The sequence below is a fragment of the Bos taurus genome, chromosome 16, assembly GCF_002263795.3.
Source record: "Bos taurus isolate L1 Dominette 01449 registration number 42190680 breed Hereford chromosome 16, ARS-UCD2.0, whole genome shotgun sequence".
NCBI lineage: Eukaryota > Metazoa > Chordata > Mammalia > Artiodactyla > Bovidae > Bos > Bos taurus.
Genome location: NC_037343.1, coordinates 2783890 through 2806925, shown reverse-complemented (window position 1 = coordinate 2806925; position 23036 = coordinate 2783890). Strand labels below are relative to the sequence as shown.

General features: G+C 56.0%; 1 protein-coding gene across 21 annotated transcripts in view; it reads right to left on the bottom strand.

Moving 5' to 3' along the window:
* Positions 1–348: 348 nt before the first annotated feature.
* NFASC (neurofascin) overlaps positions 349–23036 on the bottom strand; it is a 201117-nt gene continuing 178429 nt past the window's right edge. For 11 of the 21 annotated variants that reach the window (XM_024976633.2, XM_024976639.2, XM_024976640.2 and 8 more), the window contains 5 exons: positions 21038–21154; positions 19820–19972; positions 12241–12372; positions 9867–9936; positions 349–6354 (listed from right to left, as the gene is read on the bottom strand). In XM_024976633.2, the coding sequence (XP_024832401.1) occupies positions 6123–6354; positions 9867–9936; positions 12241–12372; positions 19820–19972; positions 21038–21154 (704 nt within the window). In that variant the 3' untranslated portion in view covers positions 349–6122. The remainder of the gene's footprint in view (positions 6355–9866; positions 9937–12240; positions 12373–19819; positions 19973–21037; positions 21155–23036) is intronic. The other 10 variants (XM_024976641.2, XM_024976644.2, XM_024976645.2 and 7 more) reach the window with 1 other exon arrangement.

The window sequence follows — 23036 nt, the reverse complement described above, 5'->3', positions numbered from 1 at the left end:
TATGACTCATTTCTTTTTATATATAATTTTATTTTTATTCTTTTAAAATATTTTGGCTGCACCGGGTCTTCGTTGTTGCGGGTCTCACTGGGGTGGGGGTGGGCCTTCTCGTCATGGGCGCAGGCTCTGGGGTCTGGGCCGGCAGAAGTGGCGCACAGGCTTAGTTGCCCTGCAGCCTGTGGGATCTTCCTGGACCAGGCGTCAAATCTGTGTCCCCTGCATTGGCAGGTGGATTCATAACCACTGGGCCACCAGGGAAGTCCCCTGTGATTCATTTCTGTCATTAACCCCCAAACATCCCTCTTCTAGCCACCAACTAAGGAAACTGAACAAATTACATGGCCAGAGTCCATTGTGAACAACTTTTATTATACGTTTAGTGTTCTCTATACAAAAGAAATCAGTTTTTTTTTTACAGTGATTCAAAAAAAAATTCTGAATAATTTGGCCTTTCCATTGCTCATGCAGTCAGTTTATAAGTCCACATATTAGATGGTCTTCTACGGCCCAGAAGCCTTCCCTGCTGAAGGTCAAACATGACACCCTCAGATACGCATCTGTCGCTGACAAGGTTGGTTAATGCAAAATAACTCGAAAAAAGGAAAGAACATGATGTGAGAGGGGTTAAAACAAGGTCTGCCACGGTGAGTGAAAATATTTAACCAATGGGAAAAAAAGATCAGACCAACTTGTGTGTGTGTGAGTATGTGGGAAGGGATGGAGACATTTGGAAAAGATTTCCCCGCTGAACGGAACAAACTGGAAAATGTGTGTGCTGGGGAGGCTGCGGGGCCAGAGGTCCCTGGGGCCCAGCGTGGAGTAGGGAGGGGCAGGACAGAGTGGCCACGTCACAGGCGACCGGTGCTCAGAGCAGGAGGGCGCGAGGCTGGCACAGAGCTGGGAGCCGGGCAGGGGACAGCTGACTGAGAACACTGAGTCTGGAAGTCAGAAAGGAGAGCAGGGCAGTCGTCCGACCTGCATCCTCTTTCAAAGAGAAACAAGAGACGTGCACAAAATTCTGCACTTCATCTCCCGGAGTTTTGTGTTTATTGCTTCACTGAAGTCTTTGCATGTGCTGCACGCCAGCCCGGCAGATCCGGGGGTGGAACTTCCACGGCCCTGCTCCCCCGAGGCCAGGGTGGAGGGCACAGAGCCTACCAGGCCCCCTCTCACGGGGACGCAGTATGCTGGGGGCAAGAGATGCCACCCGAGGGGAGAGCTTCGTGGTGACAAACACCAATCAGCTGGTCCCTCTCCTCCTGGCCTGGGTCTCTCCTGAACAGCACAACCGGTTCACCACGGGCTGGCAGACTGACTGACCTGGGACTCAGAAAAATCCTGTGATTTCATTTGTGGAGGTATAAGGGCGTGTGGGAGAAGCAGAAAAGAATGTAGGCCAGATCTTAAGTAACATCACTGTGTCCAAGGCGGGAACACCGCTGTTTCCAGCTGTGCTGAGATGAAAGAACACTGCACAAGGAGTCAGAGGGCCCGAGTTCAAGGCCGGACCTCACCTCGATTTACCAGTTATGTGACTGCGGACAGTCCCTTCCCCTCTCTGGATTTGACCGTACAATGAGTCATTTCAATCAGATCAGCTCTGCGGTTCCTCTGCATGCTGAAATCTGATCCTGTTTAAGCTTTGTACCTATTTCACTTCCATCTTTACTCTGATGAAACCACCATTTAATACTAATAGACCAGTAGGGGGCACTGGTTTTGGCTTGAGACGCCGTGTGGTGGGGTCTGGCGGCTTCCCTGGATGGCTGTCCTTCTTTCCCTGTCCCTTCTCAGAACCTGTTCTCAGTAGCGGAGGGAGGGTAAGCTGGGCAGGCTGGGCACAGCCATAGTTCGGCGTGAACTCCCACAGGTGGCCCCTGCCTGTCCTGAAGAGGGGCTGCCCAGGAGTTGGGCTCTGCAAAGGTCACTGAGTGTCCTCCTGTAATTTCAAGCTCTTTGCTTTATTTGTTGACTCCTCTGATTTATTTTAATCAAGGATCTCCCTCTATGCACCTCCTAAGCCCACCACGTAGTGATCAACCAGGATCCTCAGAGTGGTTTCTTTCCCGGGGACCGAATCACAGCACGGGCCAGGGTGTATGTGGCTACTGGCAGAGTGACCGAGGCATCACAAACGGAGCGTGCGCTGCATCCTCCCACGGAGATGCCCTCCCGCCCCCGAGCTGAGAGGCCGGGAAGCCTCCTCTCTTCAGCCCTTAGCAGAGCAGCCTCGCAAAGACTGAGGCGAGGGTGGGAAACCCCCACCGCTCTCGTCACACGGCTTTTGGGGGTGCTCTGTGACTTGGCCTTGATCCTGCAGAGGGCTCCAGGAGCCTTGGAGAGCTGCGGCCCGTGTTGTTCCCCGGGAAAAACCCTCTCCTTTGGATCAGACTCTGTTCAGGGTTTGCCCACAGGAATCGCCCAGACGGAGTCCGGCACGGGCAGCCTCCGACCGCTGCCCCGACACTTCCAACACACTTCCCCACAGCCCTTCACACTTCATCTCCGTGTCTGGGAGTGGACTCAGCCTCTTCCAGACAAGGTCATGCTTTGTACTGTTCCTCCTGAAAGTGCTGCCCAGCGATGGGGCCTCGGCCTGCGTGTGCATGTCCGTGCGGGTGCTGAGTGTGAGCAGGGGAGGCCCTCCCTTGGCTTGAAAAGCCACAAACATCCACGGATCTGTTTCCAGCCCTCTTCTAAGGCTAACTGTGTTCAGGGAAATCACGAAGGTACTCTCCGGGCCCAGGCCACAGAAGTCCTTGTGGTGAGAGCAGTCGTGACCCCGGCAGCCTCTCGGACAGGCGAACGTTTCTCTAGGCCTCAGGACTTGCTGGGAAGGGGGCCAAGGCGATGGACAGGGGACAAGTGTAAGCTCAACCATTTCCTCAAAAGCAAGGCAAGGGGCGAAGAGGTCTGTTCACCATGACCCCGGCCAAGGGGCAGGTACTGTCCCCCGGCCCTGCAGTGTGCTTCCTAGAGACTGGCACCCGCTTCTTTAGCTGGGCACATGCCCCTCTGTGGGGACAGGTTTTCAGAGGAGGGCCTGACTAGAGGAGACAGAGGCACCGAAATACAGACAAGTCAAGCAGCCTGCCCGAAGCGCAGAGCAGAGCGACCCGGGAGGACCGTTCCCGTCCGGCCCAGAATGGGGAAGCGAGCTATCCCCGCAAGGACCTTCCCTTCAACCTGCAGCCACTGGTGGCTCGAGCATGCAGAGCGCTCCCATCAACACCGCCTGTCACGATACTCAGCGCTGAGGACAGGGGCCGCGGTTTCTCGGCACCGCGGTCTCCAGGGCTCAGGCCAGCTGCTCCTGAGCATCTGCGGAGCGGAGGGATGGACGGACGGCTGAGAGGAGGAGACGCCATGGCTGAGTCCCGCGGGCAGACGGGGGCTCAGGCCGTGGGTTTCCGGAGCCGGAAACGGCCTACACTTCCGCCCCCTCCCCTGCCCCGGGCCAAGCAGGCCGAGGCACCGGTGGTGGCGCTCTCCTGGCATTGCGGTGGGTATGTTTGGGGTGGCTCTTGAGCACCCTGCTTGGCAGGGAGCGTTGGACAATACTGCTCTCCGGCTGAGCTGGGTGGGCTCTGGCGCGGGCTCCACGGAAGATGGACGCTCCTCGGCCTAACCCTGCGGCCCACACAGCCCTCTGGGCCCCTGCTGTCTTCGCTCGGGGATGACCTGGCCCCCGCCTTGCCAGGAGGGCGGCGGTCACGTGGTGTGTGGCTCTCAGCACAGCAGCGCACAAGGGGGCTGGTGGCACTGCCTTCACACACAAGGAGGGGCAAGCCTGGCAGGACACGGAGACAGGCTGAGGTCCCGCCCCCCTTCCCGTCATGGGTCTTGTGAAGGACTTTCTGAGGCAGGGGGATGGTATGACCACAGCTCGGCACCCACCCTGCCTGCAGAGCTCGCCTCCAGCGCGGTGAGCGCAGACAGTGCGGTGTGGAGTGAAGGCCTGAGAAACGACTGCTCTGCTCAGATCCAGAGTGTTTCCAAGAAATCCAGCTCACAGGCACACCTCCCTGCCATTCCCTGCTCAGGCTCCGGGAACGCCCAGCGGCATCCAGGCAGGTAGAGGGGGTGAACGCCCGGGAAGGCGCCCCTGAGCTGGCTCCTCAGCCCATCGGTCACCCCTTCCCTCTGACCACGAGAGCCTGTTCAGGCCTCCTGCCCGCACACCTCCTGCGGCCTGGGCCAGTGGAGAGCTGCCTGCCCTCAGGTTCAAACAGCACAGCTGGTGCGGCTCGGGGCTACCTTTTCTTATCTGCAGACAGAGTACCTGTGTCTAGGGGCTTGACCTGCACCTGACCAGTAAGTGACGTAAGCATTGCTAATACCTTTGTGGCTTAAACGTGTGGCAAACGAGGCTTAAACAAGGTCTCTGAAGGACACAGCGCTGCTCCTGCCCAGGTGCCCTGGCAAGCAGCCAGAAGCTCCCTGCAGAGACTGTGTCTGTGGTAGGTGGTCCACTCTGGGCGTCAGCTCCACCCTCCTAAAAGCAACTCTAGCTGCAGCAACAGCTGAAGGGCTACCCTTTAGGCTCAAGATTTCTCTCTCTGAGGCTAGGTACCTTTGGTTTCAAAATGGAATAGGTGGGGAGGATAAAGGCAGAGCCCTGGGTCTCTGAGAACCGCAGGTCTTCGACTGTCTCCATCTGGGGCATGTTTTGAGCGGCTGCTTCGGGTTCTGCTGGGATGCTTGCATAGGCCGCCCCGCTCTCCTTGAGACAGGTGTCACTGGAGGCTTCAAGGCTTGCAGGGAGGGGCTGCGGACCTGGGAACTGCAGGGACAGGTCGGAGCTGCGTAAGGCATACGAAGAGCGCTGCCAGGCCCTGCTCTGCAGCACCGAGTACCGCGGTCCTGCGGGGGCTCCTGATACGGGAACACCCTAAGGAACGGACTCGCAGGCTACTCCTGGGGGTAGCCGCGCCCCATCCACACACCGTAAAACACCAGACCCACTGTCACACAGAGCCGACCGAGGAGAGGCTACCTGCCACACACGCAAGGGGAGTGCAGGTCCACCCCCAGGCACACCAGCACAGCCTTCGCACCGTGGGCTCCGTCTCCCGAGGGGCAGCAGCACAGGCCCTGACCCGGTGTGGGGCAGCCCCCACCCTGGATGCAGGGGGCGCAGTCCTCTGCCCCACAGCCAGAGTCTCACTGATGAGGAGGAAGGCAGTCCAAACCCAGCCCTTCCCTTCTCTCTCAAGGTGGGCACGGCTCCCCAGGGACCAGACGCCTGGCTTCCCTCTGCTTGAGGTACACGGTCACAGGAGCCGAAGTCCTTCGCCTTGGTGCCCACTCCTGTTCCTCAGACTCCTTCAGTCAGCACAGCTTTTGTCTCAGACGCTCCAGAGCAAGGGGCAGGGTGAGAGCGAGGAGCAAGAGGTAAGCCCACCCCCCCAGCTGAACCAGAGCCAGGCAAGGAGGCCTGACCCCCCTCTCCCTCCCTGCCAAAAATACTGTCGTTTCCCAGAAAGGCGCCAAGCCCAGCTCAGCAGCTGACAAGGTTGAGGCAGAGGGGTTGGGGGCCGGGGGAGGCATGTGATGAGAAAGGCATCCTTGGGAAATACATGGGCCCAGCAGCAGTTTGAATACTATAGCTCTTCTGTATGTTCGCTTACAGATCAGTCCTTTTTGCTTATCTCGCAGTTTCCTGGGGGAGAATCCGCCATCGTTTCTTTTTCCAGGGACGTTTCTTCAAAAGGAAAAGAAAATGGACATGTTGGGTCTGGAGGGGGAAGACTCACGGAGCAAAAACAGAGACGAGAAGGACTGTAACCAGCGGAAACCTGGTGTGTGTGTGTGTGTGTGTGTGGAGGTCGGGGTGGGCAGTGTGGTGGAGGCCTGGGGTGACCGTGAGGCTGAGCGAGACACCAGGGCTCCCTCCGGCGGAGCTGAGCCGAGGCAGCAGCTTGCCCACAGGTGGCACCGGGGGGTCATCGGGAGGGGGCTTGCAGTCGGCTGGGCAGTCGCCGGCCCTCACAGCTTGGCAGCCTCTCATGCTGTCCCCCCGTCCCTGAAGGTGGTGGCGGCTCTGGGGCAGGTCTGCAGCGGCTCATCTCCCCCCTTCCCCCTCCTGCTTGCGGAGTAGCGGCTGTGCCTGCAAGGCTCCGTTAGGCCAGAGAATAGATGGCGTTGACCGGTGACGTGGCCTCTGAGCTCTCGTTGCCTTCCGTCTCCTCCTTGTCCTTCTTGACTGTGTACTGGCCGATGAAGGAGCCGTCCTCGTTGAACTGGCCCTCGCCACCCTCGCCATAGTCCACCAGGCTGTCGTCGCTCTCCTGCTGCTTAATGGTGCCGTCCAGGGACGTCTGGCTGCCCTGCAGGGGCTTGTTGTCCTCGTCACTGAACGGGGAGAGACAGAGGATCAGAGCCAGTCCACCCAGTGCCGCCCAGACCCTGGCCGGAAGGGAGAGGGCCTCCAGCTTCTCGCTGCTCAGAGGACCGGACCCCAGGATGACCCAGCCCTCACTTGCTGGCCCTGTCTGGCCAGGTCTGCAGAGGGAAGCTGAGGCCAAGAGAGGACACTTCTCCAGGGCAGAGGGGCAGGCGGGTGCTGGGCCAGGATGCCAGGATGTGCCCACACTCCTAGACGCCTGGGCGGGGGTCTTTTCTGTGAGGCCGGGCTGCTGGCTCTCTGGGATGGAAGCAGAGAAGCAGCCACCCTCCAGGAGGCAGACGGAACTCCCTGTGGACCAGCGGGGACAGGAAGGGTCAAAGAAACAGGTCAAGGGCTCTGAGTTCTGGTCCCGAGTGTGTCCCTGCGGCTTTGGGAAAGCCCTTCCTTCTCACTGGGCTTTAGTCCTGCCATCCAGAGGGTTCATCTAGCTCTGACTCTGTGATCTGTGACTCTGTCTGGAAAGACTGCCCTTGGCAAGAAGCGAGGGTCCGAGCCCAAGAGAGACAAACCCCTCCCTGCCTTTCCTTTTCTCTTTCTTGGCGGTGTTACCCTTAGCTCTGGTTTATCCACAGAAAGATGCTGGTTTCAGGGCAAGCGGAGGGAGGTGGCAGGGTGTACGTATGAGACAGGAGGGCTGGCAATCAGAGACAAAACTAGCCAGGCGTGGAGGGCTGTGCCCAGCTCCCTCAGAGGCCCTGCAGGCCCTGCCCTTAAGCTCCTCTCATGCAGAGAGAGCTGGTCATTACAGTGGCATCTGCCTGCTGGGGTGCCTGCTGTGCCCCCAGGGAGGGAGACACCCAGAGGGGGCAGGCATCTGCTCTGGCACTGCATCCCGTCCCCCGAAGCAGGGACCAGGTGCTGCACTTCAGAGGAGAGAGAGGTCCCGGCAGGCAGGAACACAGCGGGCTGGGCAGGCTGAGCAGATACCCCACAGCCCGCTCCTCTGCCCCAGGCCACACCTAGCCATCCCTGGGCTTGTGGCAAACACCGTCTGGATTGTCACTAGAGTGGGAAGGGAGTTCTTGCCTTAGCGCTGGGCACAGGCAGCTGCCAGGGGTGGGGAGGGCTGTGAACCAGAGCAGAGGAGCTGGGCACCAGCAGGTGGGAAGCTAGCAGCCCACCCCCACTGCGCCAAGCGAGACACCCCCACCGCGCGCCAAGGGACAGTGGCCCTGTCTCCTGGCCTAACTGACGGCAGGGCTGCGGGAGGAGCAGCTGAGATGGAAGTGGGCCTCCAGGGTTACGTTATCTTTGTTCAGGGGGTGAAATTCATGTTTTGAAAAACAAGCAGATTCTAATGACCAAGCCCCTGACCCCACTTGCCACTCTGTTTCACCGGCACCCTCTCCCCAGGGCTCTCCACTCCCGCTGCACGGTCGTGATGACTGTCTGTGTGATTCTTGTGAACTCCAGGCCCCCAAGCTACATGCAGGCACTGGCCAGGCTGGCCCAGCGGGCATGGAGGCCGTGGGAGAGGGCTTCACTGTGCCAGCTTCTTGTGGAAAGAGGACCTACATCCGGGAAAGGACTGTGACCCTGTGGTCTAGGCACCCGTTCGCCTCCCTTCCAGAGGACCTCTGAGGACCAGGTGGACAGACCAGGGAGAGAGAAGCAGAGAGAGCCCCACCAGAGAGGTGCTGGGCAGGGGGTTCCCAGACGAGCAGGGCGAGCCCACACCCCAGGCTGTCCCGCCCAGGAACCTGGTTTCTCCTCTAACATACTGATTTTCGCCCTTTCCAACTTCCGACTCTGGGATTCATCCAAGTGGGGCTCCAGGATGGATGCTGCCGGCCCCCCAGAGCCACAGCCAAGGGGTGTGCAGGTGCACACACGTGTGCGTGCCCATGTGTGTGCTGTGTAAGCCCGTGCGTGTACGCACCAGTATTTGTGTCTCCAGCCTCAGAGTCAGTGGGGCTGGGGGTGGCAGTGGGGAGGAAGCACACGCTTTCACCCAGCAACTGTGGTGTCTGGGAGGAGAGGTGCCCGAGAAAGCGGCTTCTCCCGGCACAGGTCCCTGGGCCCGCCCCTCACGCCGCCTCGAGCTGCACTGAGGGTCTGGGGAGAGAAGGCCCAGGCCCTCTGGGACTCATGGCCAGAGAAGGACCCTGGACCAATGGGGAAGCTGGGCCCCACGAGGGGTGCTGAGGACTGTTGGGGAAGGGCCTCTCACACTTGCCCTTTGGGAGGCTTATGAGGATGCAGAGAGTGGACGGACAGACAGTCTATAAGGCGCAGAAACTCCCCAGCCTGGGCCTTGGCCCTCTCATTGGGGACACGGGCCCTGGACCAAACGCTGTCCAAGGCCCATTCCAGGCTGCAGCCCAGAATGTCATTCTAGGTCCTGAGGGAAAGGCCCAGAACACCGCTCCCTTTATCCCTCAACCAGCTGTCTCAAACACAATACAACTTCCCCGTGTCGTCACCATTTTCAGGGCCGGGGTGGGGTACAGGCAGAGGGGGAGCTGAGGCAGATGGCTCCTGTGTGGGCAGCGGCTCTGCTGCCCGTTGATCTGATCCTGTCTGGGAGGCTGCTGACGGGCAACGTGGCAGAGGCCCAAGACAGGCTAAGGAGAGGTCAGAGGGGGATGGGGTGGCCTGGCCCAGAGAGACTGGTGAGGCTAAGGAGAGGTCAGAGGGGGATGGGGTGGCCTGGCCCAGAGAGACTGGTGGGGGTGGGCTCTGATCTGAGCACTTCCTCCCATCTCACCTGGCCTGGGGAGGAGACCTCCAGGACTCATCCTGCACTAGTCCTTTGCTCAAAGCACACTTGCCATTAAAATGGACAGATGACAATTCTGTTAAGCCAGATACAAAGGCCCGTCCAGACCTGAGCGGAAGCATGGGCGCAGGACAAAGGCAGTAGCCGGACGTTGCGGCCCGGCCTCCCCAGTTCTGTACTAGCTCACAGTGGGGAGTGCATGAGGCTTGGCCAGGTTACTTCCTAGTCCGGGCCTTGGGCCTCTTGTTGGGGACACGGGCGCCAGAACAAATGCTGTCCAAGGCCCATTCCAGGCTGCAGCCCAGAGATGTCATTCTAGGTCCTGAGGGAAAGGCCCAGAACATCGCTCCCTTCACCCTCCTGTAGTTGAGTCTCAAATATAATACAACTGCCCCGTGTCATCATCATTTTCAGGGCTGGGGTGGGGTACAGGCAGATGGGAAGCTGAGAGCAGAGCTCATTGCACAGCAAGAGGGAGCCTGGGGCTCGCTTTCAGAGCAAAAAGGTAGAAACGCACATACAAAGAACACAATAAACCTGAGTTGTGCAGCTGGATGAATAAAACGCTGCTCATCAAATGAGTGTGAGTGTGCTGGGCGGTGCTCCCGCCACAGGCAGAGCTGATGGGAGGACCTCCACGCGGTGGCCTCTGAGCCCAGCTGTCAGCCCTGAGGGCAGGAAGGAAAACCCACCAGACAGGGGTGCTGTGCGTGAGCAGGAGTGAAGGGGACCCCGCACCTGTAATCAAAGGAGCCATCCTCTTCTTTGGGGTCTTCAGGGCCGAGGGGCACATCCTTCTTTTCTCGCACTTGGTCAGGAAGAGAAACAAGGACACAGAGGTGATGACTGGCCCCAAAGGAACAGCCAAAGACGCTGCCTCTGGGTTCAATACCTCTTTCTCGATACAGCACCACCCACGCCCTCTGCTTCTTGCCTCCCGCTTTTAAGCAGGTTCCAGGCTAATTCTGCCTCCTCGCCATCATCTCCACTGATCACTGAAATCTTCCCCAACCTGGCTCGCCTCAGCCTCTCCATGAGGTCTTTCCCAAACACCTGGACGCCGTCCTTTCCTTGGCAACTTTCCTTTTTGCCACACTGTGTGGCAGGCGAGATCTTAGTTCTGTGAACAGGGATCCAACCCACGCCCCCTGCACTCCTTAACACGGAGTCCTAACCACTGGATTGTCAGGGAATTCCTTGGCACCTTTCTTAATCCTGCTCTGTGTGACAATTACTTGTGCACATTTATGACGCCTGTAATAGAATGCCAGTTCTTTCCTTGAGGGTGGGAACTGTGTGTCTCTTCAAAGCTCCTGGGAGAGTGTCCTGGGCAGAGAGGACACGCTGTACACGCCTCTGGAATGGAAGGCGCTCTCCTAACTGGGACCCCACTTGTCTGCGTGACTCCCCTTTCCCACACCGCCCGTGAATGGCCAGCACTCCTCCAGGCCCTGTCTGGTGCTGTGCCCCTCCTACTGCACCAGCTGCCCTGTCCTTGACGGAGCAGTCACTTCTTCTAGAACCCTTTGCACCCAGCACAAGGGCTGGTGCACCGCAGACACTCAGGTGAATGACTGTGCTTCTTTTTGAGGCACAAGGCAGGATAACCACCCCTATTTTCGCGGAGGGAAGCTGAGGCCTGGAAGACATCGCATAACAATTAGCAACTAAACAAAATGTCGAATGGACACTGGAGCCACTGGAGCCCTGGTCTCATGGCTCCTGGCTCTTTCATCTTCTGATGTAAGGAAAGGGGCATAACTGGAAGAAGAACTTTCTGAAATGGGCAGAGGAAGGTCCAGAGTTAGCTGATCAGTTCTCAGGTGTCCCAGTTCCACCTGGAACAAGGAGTGAGATCAGAGAGGCCGCCCTTCCTCAGCCTTTCTTACAGAAGAAAAGCAATCCCAGCACAGCACAACAAAGTGAACAAATCGTTCACCAATGTGCATGCTAAGCGCTAAGTCGCTCAGTCGTGTCCAACTCTTTGCGACCCCATGGACTGTAGCCCGCCAGGCTCCTCTGTCCATGGGGATTCTCCAGACAAGAATACTGGAGTGGACTGCCATTTCCCTCTCCATCATTCACCAATAATGAAGTATAATTTCCTGCCGTTCCTGACTTGAAGGAGTCCTTTAGAATCCTAGGGTCTGAGAGCACATGGGTCAGAGGAAGAAAATAGAATAGAATCTCCTCTCTCTGAGTTGAGTTTTAGGAGATCGTGGAGAAGGACTTGTTCACAGAGATGGGGAGAAGCCAGTGCTTGGAGAGCACAGGGTGTATCTGGTGATGGCTCTGGGGGCAGGGAGCAATTTCATCCTGCAGTCCAGCTGGACTTCTGCTCTCAGGGTCATCCATTATCCTGTCTCCTGTCACCCTCCCCACCCCATCACAGACAGATGGCTTTCTTGTCCCTGTTTGAAAAACAATCAATATTTCCAGAAACAGAAAAGCCAGAGGTCCTTGTCCTTGACCTTGGTTTGTCTGGGCTGGAGGATCTTCAGGCCACAGAACAGAAGCACCTCTCTGGGACTCAAAGGAAAGCCCAAAGCCCTTTAAGGACTGGCGAGGGGTGGGGTTCCTCTCCGTGCAACCTACCCCCCAGCCTCTGCCTGCTCCTCATATAGGGCCATCTGTCCCCTTGTTGAGGTATTGTGATTGCAACCCCGCCGTGCTGAGCGCCCAGCTCCACAGCCTCTCTCGTGCGTGTGCTTCTTCCATCCAGACCTCTCCTCCCTCCAGCCTCTCTCTCTCATGGTTACAGAAAAGCATCTCTCCTTTCTCCTTCACTGGGATACAGGGTCCCAATGAGATTCAGGCTGAAAAAAGCCAATTACTGAGCAGATGGGTGGTGAGTCCAGGGGAGGGAAGGTCACTCTTAATGGGAGCCAGGGCTCCTTCCATCCCCTCTCTGGCTGCTTGGACTGCTCCATCCCCCCACCTCAGGGGAACTTAATTAACTCAAGTGCTTTCTGGCAACTCTACGGTGCACAGAACAGGCAAGAGGACCCTACGTCCCAGCCTGGGGAAGGGCTGTGCTTGCTGAGAGAATGGCGACTCACAGGAAGAGCCTGGTGGCCCTGTCCCCGAAGCTGGCTCCTCGGACACATCTTACCGGGGTACTTGCCGCCGCGACTCCTCTTGATGAAACAGACGATGAGCAGGATCAGCACCAGCAGGGCGATGGCACACATGAGTCCGATGAACCAGCCCTGGGTGGCAATGTCTGCCTGATTGTTGGTGTAGGCTGTGGGGGAGGGCCAGAGGCACACACATGAATGACCGGTTCACAAGGCGGCACGCAAGGAGGAGGGAGAATTTCGGCTGTTTCATGGCCAGGTTCCTCCGGCAGCCTACCGCTACCACCCGGCAGCCCTCTGGCTCAAACCACCCCGCTACAGGGATGAAAAGGCAAGGGCAAAAGGTCAGAAAAGAGGCACCAACAAGGAAGGAGGAGAGGAACAGAATAAGCAGCAGAAGGCTGAGCAGGCCCTTTGGGAAGAGAGCCGTCCTAAGCTTGAGGCACTGGCATTCTTGCAAGCACAGGGGCTGGGCACAGCCTGGTGGGGAAGGAAGGAAGGCCAGGGACTGACTGTGACTCCCTGTGGATGAGCCGGGTTGAGCTTGCGTGCTGCCCACCCGGGAATGGGGGCCGCGGTCACACGCACACCCCCGGGGGAACACCTTCGCGGGCCGGCACAGACACCGGGACAGACACCTGTCCTCGCAGCCCGTTAGCCTTTCCCGAAGCAGGACCTGGGCGTGGTGCAGTCCAGGGTGCCCCATGCTCCCTTGTGTCTCTCCAACATCCCTGCATGGGCACCTCAGATGGGCCAGGGGAGGCCATGCCTTCAGCACACCCCACGCCACTCCACCACACATGGAGACCCCTGTGACAGACAGCCCCTTGCCACCCCTGCCTGGACACGTGGAGGCCTGTCTCAAAGCGGGAGACCCCTTCATGACTCCAGGGGCAGGCTGCATGGGCCTGGAGACCGGAGCACGTCTGACGGTGTCCTGGAGGACCCATGACTGAGGTTAGAGATGGGAAGGGGTGGGGTGCATAGGCGTCACCTGCCCTCTTCCTGTCTACGGACTGAAGAAGAAAAGATGCAGCCTTCCCTGGAAACCATGACTTGGAGGACAGGATCAGGGACAGAGGAGACCGCAGGGAACCTGGGGCAGACAGAGCCAGCGCAGTAGCCTCTGGGAGACCCCAACAATGGTGGGAGTGCTGTCTTTACCGTGTTCTCAGCGTCCAGCCAAGGGCCTTGCACCAAGCTGGGTCTCAATAAACAATGAAGACTGATGAACAAGACCTTCCCCTCTCTCTGCAGTCTGGCTGCCCAGGCAGTCCGGGCTGGAAAGTTCCATAAGACCATGGCCATGACCACGTTGATCCGGGTGCTGTGGGGGAAGTCCCACCCCTGCGTCCACAGGCTATCTCCCACACAAGATCTGAGAGGTCTTCCCAAGCCCCACAAAGGATCAGATTACCTCCTTCCTTCAACCTCCAGCGTTTCTTGTTACCACTAGGAAAAACTCCTCTATTGCTTATCCTGACCCGCCGGGCTCCATCAGTCGCGTCTCCCACCACCCTGGCCGCTCCAGACCCACCGGCCGCTCCCATGCCTGCCTCGGGGTCCTCTGCATCTGCTGCTCTGTCTTCAGACAGCGGCCTCATCAAATGTCATCTCTTCAGAGAGGCCTTCCTGGACCTTCCCAGCTAAGACAAAACTCTCTTTCCCACCCTGCCACTCTATCTGCAGGACTGATTGTGCCCTTTTCATAGCACTTACAACAACTGACTATACTACTACTGCTAACAGCTTACACTTGTAAGCACTTCCTACAGGCTGACACAGCTCAAAGCACTTTCCCACAATTATCTAGTTTAACCCTCACAACAGTCCCATAGGGCGGATTTGTTGTTCAGTCACTAGGTCGTGTCTGACTCTTTGCGACCCCATGGACTGCAGCATGCCAGGCTTCCCTGCCCTTCACTATCTCCCAGAGCTTGCTCAAATTCATATCCATTGAGTCGATGATGCTATCCCACCATCTTGTCCTGTCATCCTTTCTCAAGAAGAAGCAAGAACTGCGATCCGATGGCCTCCAGAATGAAAAGTACAATCACAGAAAACTAACCAAAATGATCACAAGGACCATAGCCTTGTGTAACTCAATGAAGCCATGAGCCATGCTGTGCAGAGCCACCCGAGACAGATGTTTCATGGTGGAGAGTTCTGACAGGATGTGATCCACTGGAGAAGCGAATGGCAAACCTCTTCAGCATTCTTGCCTTGAGAAGCCCATGAACAGTAGGAAAAGGCAAAAAGGTGGATTTGTACTATTACCCTGTTTCATAGGTGAGGCAACCGAGGTGCTGAGGTCAGTGATCGGCTCAGGGCCCTGGAACTGGTAAGTGGTGGAGCTGAGGTGTGACCCCAGGCTGTCTGGTTTGAGTCTGTGCTCTTTACCACTCCACTCAGAAGGTAAGCTCCTTGAAGGAGGGACTGTCAGAGACTGGAGGGACTGTCGTGCCCAGGGCTGGGCCACAGCCCGGAACACAGGGCCCTCAGTTCTCGTCTGCTCCTTGGCCTCCGCCCCGTGGCCCACCCTCTCACCCTCTCGGCCTGGTGGGGCTCTGCCTCCCTCAGACTCCATGCTGCCCTCCCTTCTGCACCTGTGCCAGCACTTGACTCAATCGCCCACTGTGGGTCCCCTCGGCAGTTACTGCATTCTTCTGCTCTACAGTGAGCGTTGCTGGCGGAAGATGCAAACCAGGCCCGTCATGGACTCGCCAAGTCATACTTCAGCGGGCCCTCCACGGCAGCCTGGCCCTCCTTCCACTCCTCCCTGCTCCCCCTCTCCCGCCCAGTCTGTGTCTCGTTGTTGCACTCACCTGCCCCACACTGGAGGCCACTGGAGCTTCACAGGCTCTACAACCGTCTCCTTCCATACCTGACGGGGCTCTCCCCTCTCCCCTCTGCAGGGACCCAACGCTTCACCTCCTTGGTGGCTCAGTCCTGTGAGGATCTCTGAAAACTCTAGCATTTCCCAGTTCTTCCCCAGTGCTGTCTCTTCCCTTTCTCTGTTAAACGTGCCGAAGCTCCCTGTTTTCAGGCATTTCTGAGGAACCTGCCAGGCTTTTTGGCTCTCGTGCGCACACTGTCCTCTTACAGGTAAGTGCTCCAACCTTCCGCCATCATCGCCGATCCCTGCCAGCTCCTTTCCGTGCCCCACATGCTGGCCTCCAAGCCCGCTGTAGTCCGTGCTCACCCACCACCACCAAGAGCGCCTTTCCCAGACTCACCGCGGCGCCCTAGACTCTCTCTCTCGCCTGTCCTCTGGCCATGCCTTTCCAAACTCCTTTCATCTCTCCTTGTTCTTCTCGCTGGTTCCACACTGCAAGGCCAGGGCTTGCTCCTGACATCTCCCTGGATCACCCATCTGCCCCTGCTTCTGCCAGTGCCTTCACAACTCACCTCTAAGGGCTATCGTTTACTCCTTCCAAAATGTCTCCCGTAGTCAAGTCACTACCCAGTTCTAAAGAGTTCCGCTCAGTCTGTGTTCGTCAGACTTCAAGGATACAACAATACATCACGCTGTTACATTTCTAGAACACTTCAATCAAATCAGGTGCCCTGGTCGTCTCCTTCCGCACCCTCCCCACCCTGCCCCAGAGAGCCTGGATGGCCACCCTTCCTGTCCTTCCCCTTTGCATGTTCAACCCCTCCTTCCTAAATCTCTGATTCCTCCAGCTCACACCAGTCTCTTAGGTCCGATTTCAACCCCATTTACTCTGCATGATGCAACATTTAATTGCTCTGTTTCCTGGGTTCTGATGTCCAATGATATTACAAAGGCTGGAGACCTGGGGATCCTTTGAGCCCCCTTGTCCTCAGCATGATGCTGGTCACCTGACAAGTCGTCACCGACTACTTACTGACTAATGGCCAATTTAATCCTAATATAACTATGGAGAAGGAAATGGCACCCCACTCCAGCATCCTTGCCTGGGAAATCCCATAGACAGAGGAGCCCGACAGGCTACAGTCCATGGGGTTGCAAGAGTTGGACATGACTTAGCAAATAAACCACCACCACCACCAACGTTAACATGGGCTACCTCTTTCATTTTTTCTTGATACCAGCCGAAGGGTCACAAGGATATTGGCTTCACCGCTGCCACCCGGGCACTGGGATGACGAAGTCATTTCAACTTATGTTTGAACGGTGGTCCCCACCTTTTGCAAAGAAGTTGGTCTGAATATCTGCAGTGACCTGTTTGCTCCACTATCTTGCTGACAGCTGTCTCCCATGAGACCCCTTTCTCTTGGGAAAGAAAGGCGCAATTCCAGGGAAGGTGGCCATATGAGAAATTTACCAATTAAATATAGCTTTCCATCCCTGACATCACCATGCAAAGTTCAAATGTTACTTTCAGTCCTTACTGAAAAGACCAAAGAATTTTCTGTGAAGTTCAGACATACAAGGCTCTTCAAAACCAAGCAGATTTTGTAACTATGTTTGGTGATAGATGTTAACTAAACTTGTGATAATTATTTTGCGTAGATCAAATGATTATGTTGTACGCCTAAAATTAATCAATGTCAATGATACACAATAACAAAGAAACAAAAAACCCAGTGGGATCTGGGGTAAGGTGGGCTCAATCAGACTCCGCCAAAATGATTTAGTTTCTCAAGAACCAAAAGAAATTTAGGACATAATCTCACTCACATGACTCCAAAGACTCTGAAAGCAGGAGGCATTTTTGCAGGGTTTCAGGGCAATTACATTTGTCTGCCAAGACCATTCTTAATTGATCCATTCAACATGTTTCCAGATCCCTAATGGTCACAGTAATAGCAACATCCCAAGATCAGTGAATATCTACATTTACGACCTTTGCTGGAGCTAACGGAACCCAGGACAGCACCTGTTCACTGGGAACACACAGTTCTAATATCTCCTACTCTGGCCTAGAGGTCATATTTTGTGTGCCTTCCACAACCATACTCTACAACCCCGCTCGGAAATGTGTAGCTCACTTGAAAAGCACAGTTCCCTTAAGTCTTCACTCTAATCAAGAGGAAATCCGTTTGATCATTGGAGAGAGACCAGTCACTCAAAGCGGGCAGAAAAATTGTATTTCAGAAATAGGGGGAAGAACAAATATGACAGGGATGGGCTTTCTTCAAATGCAGTTTGGCATGGCTGCTCTCACTTAATGCGTCATTTTACACCTTTCCATCTTTATCTCACTCCATCCTGGGTTTCTCCCAGCACAGCAAAAAGAGGCTGACCACAGGTAGGTCCCCTAATGTCCCTCCTCCCATGTCCCTGAAGCCTAAGGCAGCTTGCTGTCTGTCTCGCTGGGCCCCTGTCAGCACCCCATCCAGCCTGCTCCAGGATGTGAGAGCTGACAGGTCTCTTGGAATCCAGAGTTATGTGCTGGGGCCCCTCAGGCCTCTTTGGCTTCCAAAGCTTCAAGAACGTGATTAACTTCTCACATGGGATCTTTCTGGTGAGAGTCAAGGAGCCTGTGAGCATTCCTTGTGTTTTTTTTTTTTTTTTTTCCATTTCCTGCATGAACCATTGTAACATGTTTGAGTCTATGGACGGAAGTGATAGCCTGTGGTTGTCTAAAGACCAGTGGTTGGGCCCCAAGATGGTCATAAACTTGATGAGACACAGGGACCTGGGAGATGATTGTGTGAACTTGGCTCTGGAGTCCACCCACTCCTTTGTGTATTTTCAGAGGATCTGGACACACACTCACAGGCATACACAAAGTTTAGAAAGTAAAAATATTTTTCTTCTCTATGTGATTTGCACATAGTCATTTCTAGCCAGCCCGTGAGGAAAGGGAGCAGTAAGTGCCCAGAGCGAGGGTCATGAGCCTGCCCTCTCCAGCTTGCATGGGGAGGAGGTGGGGACACATGCGAGCGCTGCAGGCCTCACTCACCCTGAAAGCAAGCTATGGGGTCAGCCTCTCCATAGCAACCACAGGAAAGGAAAAATGAACATCTGAGTCAGTGTTCAGAAGTGCATCTCAATCACTACCATTGTTTTTCTTTGCATGGAATGCTGGGACATCAGAGCAGACTGGGACGTCCCTGAGGGCAGGGACTGGCCCTTTCCCCCCTGGCTCTTCCTCCCCAACCCACACCCACAGCCCCTGGGCTCAGCACTGGGCGAAGTTAAGCTCTGCAAGCAGGCTGAGCTGGCTTTTGCTGCATTCCCTGGGATGGAACTTGATCATCAGATCTCATCCTTGCTTTCTGCCTCTGGGCTCGACTCAAGTTTGTAACAAAGCAAAAGCGAACGCATGCATCGGGGAGCACCAGCTTGGCACCCTGACTGGGTCGGAGTCCAGCCCCCTGCTTCAGTCGGTCCACTGCCCAGCGTCCGGGCCTGGCTCCCGGGATGACCTGGCTCCTTGCAGACTTCCTGCCTGAGCCGGCCTGGTTAGCCTCAAGCAGGCAGCAGGACTCAGACTCCCCGAGTCTGGATGGCATGGACAGGCATGGACATGCACATGCGCAGAACAGGCAGAGACACAGGGAGGAGGCCGGGACACCCAGTCCGGGAGGGACCAGGCTGGAAGGGGTGGGGGAGGCATTACACACACGGGCTGAGACTCTCGAGACGCAAGCCACCAGGATCAGCCTCCTCAAGCCAGGCGCAGGAGGACACATAAGTCCACATTTAGAACTTCACAGAAACCATGCTGCATTCTTTCCTTTAGCCTTGTGTCTAGTAACCTGCCCCTGAGCAGGACGTGCCTGAGGGCAGGGACTGGTCCTTTCGTTTTTGTCTCTTTCCCCAAACTCATCCTTTCCCCAGGGCTTAGCAAAACGGCCCCTTGGCCAGCCTGCCCAGCTGACTTTAAAGAGAGACACAAACAGGCAAGCAATGCCCTCCAGACTGCCAGCCACCCTGACCAACAGAGAGATTTCTGAACCTTGTTAACTGACCCCCCGTTTCCCTGTTGGTTTGGTACAAATGAAGAAGCTTCTCCATCCACAGCTGAAGCCCTGAAAGATCCAGAGGTCTTCTAGGACTGGAAAGTTTCTCCTCCTCAGTGCAACAAAAGGTCAACTACTTTTAAGCCATGACAAACCTGGGGCAAAGTTAAACTAAAACAAAGCTCCAAACAATTCGGGTAACACACTTTGGAGTTTTTAAACAACGGTTGGCAGTGGCAAGGCAATGCCATACATGCTGATCCTTGGTTTGGTTCCTGGGAAGATTCTGGGGTCAAGACCTGGTCCTATCCCCTAACCCCACATGCAGGAAGCGAGCCCGTGTGAGGCCAGGTCGCACTGCCCCGAGACCCCCACACAAAGACCATGTTTATGCTCACACCGAGCCCTCATGGTTCCAGCATAGTGGAGGCCAGGGGGCCCCCACTGACCTCAGGCTGCGTGGCCTGGCTTCCGTCTGATGCCCCCTCATCCCCACAGGGTCAGACGCGCACTTTCCTCTCTGGTGGCATGCACTTTTGGCTCATTCTGTCTTTCCGGTAGCTGCAGCCTGACACGTAAGAAGAGCCGCGCCGCGCCATGCAAGGTGAGGAACGGGAGGGCGAGTCTTCCTTCCCGGGAGGAGAGACAAGCAGGAAGCTGAGGATGAGCACGACATGCCCATGCTTGCCGGGGATGGCCAGGCCAGACCCCTCTCACCTGCACTGGTCATAAAGGTGATGACGGCACTGCTGATGCCCTCGTGGTCCCGGGAATAAACGCGCAACGTGTATGTCATCCCGGGATAGAGGTCTGTCAGCTGTACGGGCTGGGCCTGGGCCTTAACAGGGACAGTTTTTTTCGTATGATTGCCTGGGGAACAGAAACCTCAGTCAGCCTAAGGCCGGGCACAGGGAGCTGGAGAGGCAAAGCTTAGATGCCTGGGTGCCTGTTAAAGGTGGAGGCACGGTGGGGGCGGCGGGGGCCAGGCCGTCCCGCAAGACGCTGCCCCTCGTGAGGCTCTCTGTGCTCGCCACAGGCTGAGGCGCTGAGCACACTAGGACCCGCTTCCTTAGGCTCTCAGGGTGTCAGCCAGCGCTCTGCTGCCCTGGAGAGGATAACTCAGCACCCTGCAGGGTGGCGGAGGGAAGCCGGGCCTCTGCTCCTCGGGCCGCACTCCCGGCTTGCCCTCTCATTTCTCGCCGCGTGAGCTCGCGCTGCGGGAGAAGCGACAGCCTGGGTGTCTGGGGGCGGGGTGAATGCTGGTCACGGGAAGCACTGAAAAAGTACGACAAACTAGCAGTTCTGGGTTCTCCAACTGCAGAGAACCGAGAGTTGGTTTTCTTCTCTCTCAGAGCTTTGGGTGCCCTTCCAGCACAAGTCTAACAGGCCAGCACGGTGGGTCTGAGCCCTCCGGAAGGGGGCCTTCCCCCAGCTACCCGGACCCCACTCCAGTCTCACAAATATCCAGTAAAGGAGGACCAGCTCAGCTCAAGCTGAGACGTGTGACCCTGGATGGTGTCTCTGACCTGTGGGCAGCTGGCGTCCCTCTGTGAGCAAAGTACAGTTGGGGGTCCACCTGTCCAGGGGAGACACTAAATAAGAGTATGGATCCTAAGTGAAGGAATCCACACAGCAGCGAGAGCGAGCTCACTGGGGTGCCGTCAAAACCCTTGTCCTGGGCAGGAAATGGACAAAGGGCCCTCAGCCAGGCCACCCCCCCGCTGCCGAGCAAGGCACCCCCAGACCACCACTGAAGGTGCAGAAACCCCTTCCTGCACCTTGAGTTTGCTCTGCCCACCCCTGCTGCCTGAGCACGTTATCGACTTCACGAAGCCACAGTGGAGCAGCTGAAAGGCCTCCCCAGGCCCGGGGCCTCTTTAAGGGCATCTGCGCTACCCACGGCGACTGCTGCCGCACCCACACAGCAATGCTTACTGTCGGTGTACTCAACCACAAAGTCAGTTCCGGGCCCGAAATTGTGCTTCCAGCTGATGTTGGCCCATTTACTGTTGGGGAGCACAGTGACGTTCCAGATGGACTGCTCGTCGGGGGCTGGCGGGGGTTAGAACAGGAGTTAGTGGTGAGGAGGGAGGAGGCACCGGAGACAGACAGACAGACAGGCACACACGGGCAGCCGGGACAGGGTAAGTAGGAAGGGGCCGCACACAGGGCCTGACGGAGCTCCAAGCTGCAGCCTTGGCGGCCAGGCCAGAGGTCGCCATCCAGGCATGAGCAGTACAGTCAGGGGCCCTGTGTATGAGGCAGAGCTGGAAACTGTGTGTCCACATAGGCGGGGGTGCGAACGAGAGAGTGGTGTGGGCCAGGCCACCGGAGGCCCTAACCAGGGTTCCTTCCCTTTTTAGGTCCCTTGTCACAGATTTCAACGGTGCAGTGAAAAGCCCTGTTAGCTAGGATGCAGACAGGGTGGGGGTTGTGGGGGAGATGTGCCTCTTTCCCATCAGCTACAGACATTCTACAGAAAGGAAAAAGGCATCTTGAAAAGCCAGTCGAGAGTCATGATGAGATCTGCATAAAGGGCAAGACCAAACGAAAACCTTATTGCGCTCCTGAAACTGGAGACGGAGAGTGGCAACTTACACGGAGCCCTTGGGGTCATTCTTGGTCACCAAGACGCTGAACTCTGTGAAAAATGGCCTCAGACCATCTAACGGGACTTGGGCCTGAAACCCCAGAGCTTCAAGAAGAGACAGTACGAATCCTTCCTCTCCCTTTCATGGGACCATAGAAGATAACTCCTTCTTGACACCCAACCTTCAGAGGTCCAGATACCAGAAGAATCCTGTTCTGTTGCCTTCTTAGCACTGTATCTTTGATCTCCATGCAACACAGAAGACATTAATTATCTAGTTCCTATGAGCTGGGAGCTACTTTATTAAAGCCATCACACAAATCTGAAACCATAGCCTGTGGACAGGAGAGTGGCAGTAATCTTCAAACGTAATCATTTTTCAACATCCCAGCAGTCTAGTCTCTGTATCCCATTTCTCAGCAAAGATTTAATAGTGGAGTACTAGCATGAAGCCTTGTATTTCAAAGACTTTACCAGTGTGGCTCCTGTATATTTTATTAGCATGCAAGGGGGCACTGTCACCAACTCACTTGTCAAAAGTAAATGAATAGAGTACATTGGTGATGCATGTGTTCATTATCTATCTGACACGTGACTGAGTCTGCAGGGCTCGGGAAGTGATTAACGATCTCCTGGTCTGCACTCCAAAGAAGCGCCTTTTCTACTCCAGCCTCGTCAGCTGCCGGTGGTCCCAGGTGAATGGGATTCGTTTTAGGTGAGGAGCAAGAAAGAGATTCCATTGATGGCGCCAGGCCTTCTCTGCGGGCAGGGCAGAAGGCAGGCTTCTTTACTCATCTGTCAACCGTTTCCACTGTATGGGCTGCTTTCAGTCAGCCCGAATCCCAGCTCCTTAGAAGCTCATGGCTCTTTCTAGTGGGAGTGAATTGTGATTGGTTATGGTTTGGGGACTTGACATTTTCCCTCCTCAGCTCTGGGCCCTGGAAATAAGCCCAAGGATTTGGGTTTAAACAGTTTGACCACCAATACAACCCTGGCCCAAGGCTGACTGTCTTAAAGGTAATGGAAATGGGAGCACTATTAGGTAAGGTCAAGCAATGGGAAACCAAATGATTTTTACTGGGAGGTGGAAGAAGGCTCTGCCACCTAGAAATACCAAGATGATGATCATTAAAGAGATGAAAAGCTCAGAGAGAGGCAGCAATAAGGAAAGCTATCAATGACTATAAAAACAAAAAGAATTGAAGGGAAGCAGGGATTGTTCTGTCGACTCCTGAGATGTGAGACTTAAGGGGTATCCCTTGAGATCAAAAAAGGAGAACTTAAGGACAAAGTCACATTTCACCCTGAAAAAAAAAGTAAACTTAGGAACAATCCTGTCCTCAG